The 11,020-nt window shown below is 43.9% G+C and overlaps 1 protein-coding gene across 1 annotated transcript in view; it reads left to right on the top strand.

Moving 5' to 3' along the window:
• The first annotated feature begins 17 nt into the window (after positions 1 to 17).
• EFL1 (elongation factor like GTPase 1) overlaps positions 18 to 11,020 on the top strand; it is a 122,745-nt gene continuing 111,742 nt past the window's right edge. Inside the window, exons 1-4 of the mRNA XM_045812984.2 lie at positions 18 to 176; positions 964 to 1,073; positions 3,924 to 3,991; positions 8,929 to 9,013. Of these exons, the coding sequence (XP_045668940.1) occupies positions 983 to 1,073; positions 3,924 to 3,991; positions 8,929 to 9,013 (244 nt within the window). The 5' untranslated portion in view covers positions 18 to 176; positions 964 to 982. The remainder of the gene's footprint in view (positions 177 to 963; positions 1,074 to 3,923; positions 3,992 to 8,928; positions 9,014 to 11,020) is intronic.

Raw genomic sequence — 11,020 nt, 5'->3', positions numbered from 1 at the left:
GCCAGCCCCGCCCCCCGGCGCGCGCGCGTCCGGGACCGCAGGGCAGTCAGCGCCTGCGACGCGTGTGGTGTGGCGGGTCGAGGGGCTGAGCGAAGCTGAGCGGGGCCGAGCGGGACTGAGCGGGACTGAGCGGGACTGAGCGGGACTGAGCTGGACAGGCGGGCCGGCCGCAGCCGGTGAGTGCGGGCCCGCGCCGGCGGATGGCGTCCTCCTCGGCAGGCTGCGGGCGGTGGCGGGGACTCAGGTCGCCGGCGGGCCGGGGGTGTCGGGGGCCGGGGGCCGGGGCGAGCCGGGGCTGGGAGCGGCCGCAGCCCGGAGCCGTCGGGTCCACCCGGGAGCAGGGGACCGCCGCCTCTGTGTGTGGACGCGCGAGCCTGGAGACAGCGAATGCGGGGCCTCAGGAAGGGGAAAGGACTGTGCGGTAGGGGCTTTCCTTCCTTTCTAAAGCCCTGTAGTGCACCTGCTTGGTTAGGAAGCGTGTGAGCTGAAACTTTATTCGGGCTCCGTGGGCGGTGGTGGAGCCGGGAGTTTGGTCTCGGGTGAGCGCGAGCACGAATGCCAGAATGAGGAGCGTGGGGAAAGATCGAGGAGCGGAAGGGAGAGGTGTCAGCGTCTTCCCTCCGTCCCACAGACGACCCTTCCTACACGGGAGACAGTTGTCCGGTAAGGCCTGTCTGGCGGCAGTTACTCATGTCCCCGCCCGGCAAGCTGCGGGATGCCTCGCGGTGGTCCAGTCCCGGAGGGTGAGCCAGCTGCATGATACAGGCGTGCTGTGGCGTCCGCTCCAGTGCTCAGACCGGACTTAGGCCTGGGTGGGTGTGTCCCCTTCAGCAGACGTTCACTGGGTTCTTAGCTTAAGGGACCTGACAAGTCCTGTCAGCTCCCCATATTACAGGGAAAAAAAAAATGTTAGTCTCTAATCTTTAGCGCTTGTGCCGTGTGTGATACATACCTAATTTTTAGTCATAGGAAATAAGGGACCATGGTGCTCAATAGTTTGGATAAGATGATTCACCTGCAGAAAAACACTGCTAACATCCGGAACATCTGCGTTTTGGCTCACGTTGACCATGGTAAGAATCCTTTCTAAATGGCTTATTTTCAGTAATTAAGGGGGTGTGTCTCCACATATTTCAGCAGAGTGACGCTGTGGGCAGTTGAGACTGATGCTTGCTAAGAAGCATGTCTTTAGAAGTTTAATATTAGAGATGGTTGCCATAAAGCATTTGAAATGAACATGGCTAACTAGTGATTAGCATTCTTCTGTATAGTGTATTTCATTGTTTTTAAATTTTTAATTTTATTTTTTAAAGATTTTATTTATTATTTATTTGAGAGCGCGAGTGAGCGGGGGAGCAAGGGGAGAGGGAGAGAGTGAGAATCTCAAGCAGACTCCCTACTGAGCGGGAATTCCCATCCCTGTTCTGGCTCCAGTGGCAGGCTCAATCCCATGACCCTGAGATCATGACCGGAACTGAAACCAAGAGTTGGATGTTCAGCTGACAGCCACCCAGGCACTCCTGGGTCATTGCTTTTTTTAATGAGAACTTGAGTATTTGTTAAAATGAACATTTTTGAGATGAGTTTAAAAAGGCCAGTAGTCTCGACGTAATGTCTTCAGAGCCTGTGTTATATGATTCTATTTAACTCCTCAGGTATTTACTGAACATTTGTTAAATTCAAATTATTTCGCTACGTATGTCAGAAGGTAGGAGCTTATGAATAGGGCAGCAGTGGAACTCTAGAGGAGATTTGGGGGTTGAAGCAGTACAAGATGAGGGGCAAACGGTGGACTCTGAGGGGTGGCTTATATGGAAGGCAGGGGTGGGTGAATAAGAGGCTTCATGCTATGCTATATTTAGTATTAAAGGCAACCCTTAAAGGGAGACATAAGCTGGCAGATGGGACACACATTCCAAGTGGGACTAGCATCAGTGGGGAAGAAAGAAATGTGTGTGATGGAAGCACAGGACATGGGGGGGGCGGATAGCTAATGGACACTATGTGTGCTTCTGACGGACACTGCTCTTACACCATTGCATCGCTTCCTGCTCTGAATTTCAAACTCCTTCTTAGCTGAGGTAGCCACAGCAAGGTGATAGGAATTGGTATGTGAAGTGAGATCTCTTTACCATCATGAGGGTGAAGAGGCTGGCTGGGTCATAGCTCATAGAGCCCTTCTTGCTAGCTGGGCACGAGGGTCAGGGTTAAAGGCTCCAGCCCTGGAGTTGGACAGCCTAAGTTCAAACTCCATTTCAAGTCACTTCGCCTTTCTGAGCCTCAGTATGCAATGTCTAGACTGGGATGAAGATCTTACCTACCTTACATGGTTGTGGGGATTAAGTGAGGTGATAATGACAAGCCCTTGGCTGGTACATGCTTTACTGTGAGGATGATCATTAACATTTATTGTTAGGTAGTAGGGAGCCATCGGGAGACGAAAACAAAGCAAGGGTGTTGTAATCACGTTAGAAAGGTGAGTATGGTGGACAGGTACATGTGCACTAAAAGGCAGATGAGAAGTTAGTGAGGTGGCTGTTGCCACTGAGGTAGTAGCCAAAGGGCAGGAGTGGGGGAACTTCGAGGAGGAGAGGGGGTGGATCATTGTGTCATGAAGCCAGCTAAGAGGGAGTGGTATGTACAGATCCATCACTGACCCTCTGCCCCCTTGAGTTTTTATAATGACTTTGCTCACATTTTGAGGACATGAAGTTTGGCAAAAGTATTTGTTCTTTTGCTCTGTGAATTAAATCACGTGGCGTCTGGTCCTAGGGATACAGCCAGAATGCTGAAAGATAGTGCTTTCTGGGCACTTAACACTCCAGGGGGCACATGCTTGCCATACTGAGAATCACTTCTACTCCAATAGATCGAAGGGAAGTGATGCCCTAGGATGGTGTGGACACACAAGATGTCCATGCCAAGTGGACGACATGTTATTAAAGCTCTTCAGTGCTCCCGTGATTGCTTTCTGATTTGTACTATTAGAGATTCCAGAGCTTTGCTGACGTTTGTCTTAAAGAAAAGACCCTCCTTTTGCTACATCAGTCCAGCTGCAGTAACTATATAAGCAGCACTCTTCAAACAAAGTTATCTGCCACTTCAAATTGTGTAGCTTTCATAAAACCTTGTATGAAACTGTGAGTTTAATTACATAGTAACTCCCTAGCTTTAGATTTAGAGTCTAGGTAACTCTGGGAGTAGCTGCAGTGTAGCTGATACCCTCACAGTAGGAGCTAAGGGTAAATTTCCTGAATTTCTTGCTAAATAAGTATTTTCTTAAGACGGTTTAACTGGCAAATACCACCCAAGGCCATACCTGGGAAAATATGGCAGAAGATTACGTTCTGTTTCTTGGTGGTGCTTTACCCAGTATGCCATTCAGAGACAAAAATGAGTGCTCTACTCTCCTTTTGTCATTCTAAGCTATCAAGAGTGTAAGTTAATAGCATGGTCACTGTTATGGATATCAGATGATTAAGAATTGGATGAACTAGGTCAAATTCTCGGAGGACAGATTTTACTAGCTGTGTAAACGTTTATCAGATGTTCTGTGTTTTCATTGGCATGATGGTTTATCTCATCACCTAGGAGTCTGCATTTGACTCTGTACATGATGCCTCTGTTAAAAAAAAGTTCTCGGCTGGGGGAAAAAAATCACTCGACAGCTTTTCAGGAGAGGGTGATGAGATCCCTTGGGGTGGAGATAGAAATTACAGCTCTTTGAGCAGTAGATTCTGTGTCCTTCTAGATGGTATTCTGTTCAGAAGTCTAAATGCTCATTAGGTCTGGCTTCACTCTGTATAGGTCAATAGGAAATCTTTGCAAAACCCGTTCTCATGGTCAAAAGTTAACTGTGCAGTACATCTCTCTTCCTGTTTAGAAAAAGAAATAGATTTGAATTAATATTGTTATTTTAACAGGAAAAACTACGCTGGCTGACTGTCTTATATCTAGCAATGGAATCATCTCCAGCCGCCTGGCAGGCAAGGTAAGTTGTTCTACTTGATAAATACTTGTTGCCTTTCAATAAGTATTAGCTGTCTGCAATGTCATGTGTTCTTAGAGATCCTAAAAAAGTGTGAAGTACAGTTTGTGTGTCTAAGAAGCTAGTTACTAATCTATTTTGCAAGATAAAACAGATGTTGAGAAAAAGTTATTTTTATATTGCTTTATATGAATATTTTATAAATGCAAAAATGAGTTTTTGCAACAAGTCCAATGATAGCCTGGCACAATTGTGGAAGATTCCTCAGAGGATGAGATTCTTCATGGGGATGAGCTGTGTGGTTTGAAGAGAAGGTGGGGAAACTGTCAGGTGGGGGGATAAGGTGGATAATGGGGATCAAGGATAATTTGTGTGTTGTGCTTGATTTGAGTGGAACATTTGCCTAGAATTTACCAGACAGGAAAAAGCGCTGGTGGAGAGAATGTATTGGATCATAGAAAAACTTGACGGCTAACTTGAGTACCAAAGAGGGCTTCTGAAGTGTGTGTCATGATGAAAATAGTGTTTTAGGAAATGAAATTAAAGAGATGTTTATTTCCAGCTGTGAGTGAAAGGACGTGGAATAAGTTACTGGCAGTAGAGAAATGAGGATGTTCCTTCCCTTCATGAATTTAGGACACAGTCAGCAGAATCCGTCAGGTGACTGGGAACAGAGAGGAGAGGAGGTAGAGAAGCAGAAATGAATAGAAAGTAGCTGTAGGAGACTGGTATCAGAATCAGACATTGGAGGCAGGTGGCGTGGGGACTGGCCTGAGGTGCCATGTGGAGGGACCAAGGAAACCGGGCCAGGCGAGATAAGGAACTGCTTGTGTTTTCTCCACCTGAGAAGTTTGAATAGGGCAATAGCCCTAAAGTAAGTAGATGGAAGGAAATAATAAAGCACACGTAAACAAAGCAGAAAACAAACATTTTATAGAAAAGATCAATGAAGCCAAAGTCAGTTCTTGGGAAAGATTGATATGGCCAACACCTATGATACAGTAGAGGTGGGCATAGGTCATTACACATGTGAAGTGAGCCCTAACGTGAACTAGGGATTTCAGTTCGTAATGATGTATCGATATGGGTTCATTAAGTGTAACGTGTACTGCGCCAGCACCAACACAAGGTGTGGATAAATAATAGGGGAACTGCGTGTAGTTTGTTGGGGGTGGTGTTTGAGAGCCTCTGTACTCTCTGATCAGTTGTTCTGTGAGCTTAAAATTTCCCAGAAAGATAGTCTATTAAAAAATATTAGCAATACAGACAATTTCTGGTCATCTTTTAACATGAGTGGTAAATATCTAGCAAAATTGATCAAGAAGAAAGGCAAGGAGGAAGAAGTGCAAGCTGCTGGGAAAGAAAGTGCTGCAGGGATGGCAAAGGTGCTAGTGGGAAATGACAGCCCAACAACAGGCTTAGAGACGGAGAGCTGGGATTCAACCGCAGTGAGGTCAGGAAGAAAGAGGAAACAGTCATTCGAGAAACGGGATTTCCACAAAGTCCAGATGGTTTAACTCTCTCCTGCTACCATATATTCAGGTGACAAATGATTTCAGTTCTCCTCATCCATTCCAAAGCACAGGAGGGAAGAAGCAGGGAATACTCTCCAGCTCCTTACCTGGCTCCCCGAAGTTAGCAAGGGTGTTAATACAGGATGGGACAATCCCTTGACAGCCGTGTGATAGTAGATGCAAAAGTTATAATCATTATTAAGAGACAGAATCTGGAATTGTATAAAGAGCTAGTTTTTCATAGCTAAATAGAGTTTATCGCAAAGAATTCAAGATTGGTTTAACATGTCATTTCACCATATTAACAGATCAGAGGTAGGACAGTCATGATCATTTCAGTAGATGCAGAAAACACATAGTAGAATTCAACATCCTTTTTGATAGTGAAGTAGGCATAGAGGGAACTTCTGCAATCTGATATGGAATATTTACCAAAAAATCCTGCATCCTTAATAATGCAGTGTTGACATTTTTGCATTTATAGTTAGGAATAAGGCAAGGGCAGCTATTTCTCCCTTTTGCTCATTGTGTTACAGCTTCTGCTGTCCACTGCCTTGGAGGCTCTGCTGTAACAACAAAGCAAAAACGAAAAAGAAGAGTTTTAGAAAGGGTGGTACGACTTCGTAAAGATCTCAGAAAAGTGTACAGATAAAGTACTAGGATATTAATAAGAATTTAGCAGGCTTCAGGGTACAAAAGTCATTGAAAAGAGTGTACATGAGCAATAAGCAGAAAATATGGCACTTTTATAGCATTAAAAATGTACCTGTGAGACATTGGGGAAAATATAAATACACGGGGAGCTACAGCATGCTCACAATTTTTAAAATGACAGTTTTTTTCATGTTGATCTATAAGCAGTTCTTGTAAAAATTTCAAGCTTTTTTAAAATTTGAATTTGATACGCTGATTCTAAAATCACGCAGAACTCTGCAAAGACATGTCTGAAGAAGAGTCGGACGTGCAGTGTGTCTTACCGGATAGCAGGATTTACTATGAATCTACGATAGCTTGCGGTTTGCAGTTGGCTGAGGGATAATTGACCGATGGCCCAGAATAGCAGGCCTAGAAACAGGGATCCTCATTTATCACAGAGCTGGCATTTCTGATCTGTAGGGAAAAGATGAGCCTCTCCATACGTTGTCCTTGGACAGTTGGTATCTATGTGGAAAATAAATAAAGACCTCTAACTAACACTGCACACACAGATCAGCACGTAATTAAAATACTTGTATGTGAGGAGCAAGATTATGAAACTTGGAGAAAATAATATAGGACGATACTTTTATGATCTTTAAGAGAAGATTTCTTATATAAGACATAGAAGTACATAGCATTATGTAAGTTTGGTCAACTCAACTACATTACAACTAAGAACATGTGTTTTTCAGGATGCACCGTGAAGAAAGTTGAAAAGACAAGCCTGGTACCTGGGGGGAAATAACGACACATAATTGACAAAGGTCTAATATGCAGAGACTATAAATATCTGTTATCCAAAATAGCACAAATCTGTAATATAACCGTTAAAAAGATGGACAAACATCTTGAATAAGAAACAGTAAACTCAGAGAAGGATACTCAGCCTCACTGATAATCGGAGCGATGTAAATTAGAAAAATATTATCATCCATCTGATTTAAAAATAGCCTGACCATTTTGAGTGTTGCTGGGGTGGCGGAGCAGAGGAGCCTCTGATCCACTCTTCAGAGTGCGGAATAGTTCTGTCTCTTTGGAAAACAATGTGGAAGTTGCTAGTAACGTTGAAGATGTGTGCATTTAATAACTCAGAAATTCCACTTCTAGGTAATCTACCAAGAGACAGACATGCAACTGTTAATGACAGCTCAGTGATAGTTTAAAAAACTAGAATCCGTCCACCTGTCCCGTGACAAACAGCATGGATGAATAAGGTGCAGTGGCTTTGTGTAGTGGAATCCTACAGTAATGGAAATGAATGAATGATGACTCTGTCCGTCAGTATGGCCGAATCTCAGGAATATGATAGTGATCAGAGATAAAGTGACAGTACCACATATGTATGTGGGTGCATATGTGTGTATATAGAGTATGAGTCCATTTGTATAAGGCCTAAAACCCGCAACGCTGAATGATAAGTTGCTTAGTGGTACACTCATTTTTAAAAGTTATAAAGAAAGCAAGTGAATGAACAAGGTAAAATTTAGGACAGTAGTTACCTCTGAGCCAGGGGCCCAGGTGGTCCGTCAAAAGTAACATAATCTTTTTTTTCTTTCTTAAATAGGATGGCACACACACACAGGTGTTCATTGTATTGCTATTCTTTTCACTGTGTATGTTTTGTTTCAAATCAGTGCTTAAAAAAACACACGTGTAGAAGAATAACCAGGGGCTGAGACTTTGGAGGAGGGCCTCAGAGATCAGAGAGGTGAAGGGGAGCCAGCAGTACCATCTCAGGAGAGCTAAGGGAGCTAGGAGATTGCGGACTCTTACAAGAATCTCACATGTGTGTGTGTGCACACCTGCATGCAAGAGTCAGTAGCTCTGTCTGTCTGATGCCACACTGAAATCAGGAAGATGGAAGGTTAGACAGGGTGATTGTGTTTGGCCAGAGGTCACTGTAGCTTTTAGGAGTTCGGTTTTGCCAGAGCTGCGGGAATGGAAGGCTGTCGGCAGATTAAGGAGTTGATGTGGGATGAGTCCATGTGGCATACCCACGTCAATCAGTTATTCCTCAATCATTTGAATGAAAGGAGTAAGTCAGTGTAAAAGTGAAGAATTTTTCAAAGGAGACACAGTGGAGAGAAGTAAAGCAGGGCAAGGGACAGCGGTCCTGGAGAGGGAGGAAGTTAGTGAGGCACGCAGGGCTGAAGGGGTGCAGAGGAGTGGTTGCTCAGTAAGTGAGGCCGTGTCAGTGTCGACGTGCTGTGGAGCCCGGAGAATGAGGTGTGGGCCCTTGTTTGTGGCATTACACTGATGAAAGCCATCAGCTAACTGGTCATGTTAGAAATATCTTCCACCATACCATTCTTTTTTTAAAAACATGTTTAAAATCCACAAATTTGGGGAAAGGAGTGAAGGCTCCTCATGCTTCTAGAGACCTTCTGTTTCAGTCTTTGCTTGGACTTTGTCAAACAGCCTGTAAGTAGGGAAAGGCAGGCTCTGTTCTGGATGTGCAATGAAGGAATCCCCCACATACTACTTCTGTGACTTGTTCCTGGAGTACCTGGTCATTCACGGCCCGAGTGTGAATGAGCAGCACTCTGGGGAGGCTGTGTGGTATTGGAATACATTCAGCAAGTTCTCCAACCCTTCCCCACTTGTAAAAATATGGAAGGCTTTTAGTTTAAAAATTATGTGTTTCAAGCAGAAGTCCGACTTGGTTCATTTCAATGTTAAGATTTTAATTCATTGGGAAGTAAGGATGCATATGATGTATTTTTACAGTTAAGGTACATGGACAGCAGAGAAGATGAACAGGTTCGAGGGATCACTATGAAATCCAGTGCCATTTCACTACATTATGCAAAAGGTAAATCTGTGTTTTAAAGAAAAATAGTTTTGTATCTTCAGTGTCCTTTCTCTTTCTGAATTAATTGTATGCCTCAGTTTCTTTGCTTTCTATTCCACACACTTCATTCTGGCCTCCAGATGAGCTGTTGTCAGAGACAGGCTGTCCAGCCTTGGATGCAGATGGGGACCTCTGACTGGCTTGAGGGCGGAAGAATGGGCAGTTCACACCTGTCCCCCCATGCACCCAGGCGATTGTATGGATTTCTTCACAAGAATGGTCAAGAGTCTCAGGACTTGGCTGGCTCAGCCTTAGTGTTCCATTTCCTGGCTGGATCCTTATTCTGTCCTATGGCCTCTGTGTTGGATTTAGAATCTTACTTAATTGGGTTGCCATGATCATTTCAGCTTGCTGTCCGCAAATCAGGATGTCATTTTAACAGTAATACTTGCAGGGATTTACGTGGCAGAAGTAGTCTTACAGGTATGTGAGATATGTATTCAGTGATGTTCACCAGAAAGTTTGTATTAGTTAAAAAAAAAAAAGCCAACAGCCTTTATGTCTGTCTTTGGAAAACGGTCAAGTACACTGATACATCCTTTCTGTGAAAACAGGCGGCTGTTCAGACGCCTGTTTGATCTATATGTGATAATACAGGAAAAATATGTTGAGACAAAAAGCAAGTGGCAGAGTAAATACTTGTACGATAAGAGTGTGTTTTGGTAATAAAATATGTGTGTAGATAGAGATGTCTGGAAGGATACACACTAAAACCTTAACACCAGTTATCTCCAGGGACTGAGTTGTGTGAAACTTAAGATTTTCTAAAATATTTATTTTTGTACTATTTGGAAATTTTAACACAAAATGTGTATTTTTATAATTAGAAGAAAATAATAAAGATGTATTTCATTTCCCTAAGTGACTGATCTGTGGTTCATCTCTCACAGTGTCCTGTCTGGCACTGGCACCAGGGGACCTTCTGCGTGAGGCACGACTCTATTCTCTTTGACGTCAGTCTGCAAAATATTTTTGTACTAAGCCAGTTTTGAAGCTCTTAGGTATTCTTAATGAATTCCGAGTGTTTAACATTTAAAGTAAGGACTCCATCTGACATTTTAAAGGCTGTGTCCTCCTCGTGTGGCATGGGTCAGTGCTTAGTTTATTTATCATCTCCCCTTATTTTTCAAGAGATTTGTAGCTTTCCTTTCCATGCTCATACCATTAGTCCGTTTTTATTTGACGATTCCTCTAGTTGTCAGTTTTAGTTGTTGCCTCTGAATTTTGTCTCCGGTTCTGCCACCCTGGTTTTTAACCATTTTATTAAGGTTTACTTTGTATCGCATAACACCCATTCCAGTTCACTTGTCTCTCTGGCATAGCATTGAAGGAGAATGGCTATAGGACCCAGCTTTGGTCTACCCTCTGCTTTGTTGATCTCTGACCCTGGGCACCTCGCTCTCACATTGTTTTAGATATGCTGTTTTCTTGACTGCGCAGAATCCAGACTTGAGCTCGCTGGTGCTGGGGTGGGATGGCTTATTGAAAGAATAGGTGTAATATGATACTGGAGACAGTATTCGTGAAAACCAAGAAAATAGGAGCTTCATTGAGTGACATCTCGTAGAAATTGGAGCCGTTGATTCTGGATCCAAGATGGCCCTCGAGACCGTCAGTACAAGTTAGTGGATCTTCTCTCTGGAACTCCACTTTTATCCGTGGGTCTCATTCTCTGTCTTTGTCTCTGTTACCCTGTCTTTTCTCTATTTCGTAGCTTTTGCCTACTCTTAGTGTCCCCATCTTCGTGAACTCACTTTGCCCTGGCCTCTCATCTCCACTCCTGTGTGTTTTTTTACCCTATTTCCACTGCTTACTGCTGCTCTGTCATATGTTTCTGATCACACATTCTCAGGAACAAGGTGTGGCCCAGCTTATCTTTTTATGCCGGGCCCTGGCAGAGGTTACACCCATGGATTGGCCACGCTTGGGTTGGACGGTCACCTCCTGGTCTGTGAGTGGTGGTTGGAG

This window comes from Ursus americanus, chromosome 28 (genome assembly GCF_024610735.1).
Source record: "Ursus americanus isolate L20-20 chromosome 28, mUrsAme1.1.p, whole genome shotgun sequence".
NCBI lineage: Eukaryota > Metazoa > Chordata > Mammalia > Carnivora > Ursidae > Ursus > Ursus americanus.
Note: the sequence above shows the minus strand (reverse complement) of the source record. Positions and strands in the feature narration are given on the sequence as shown.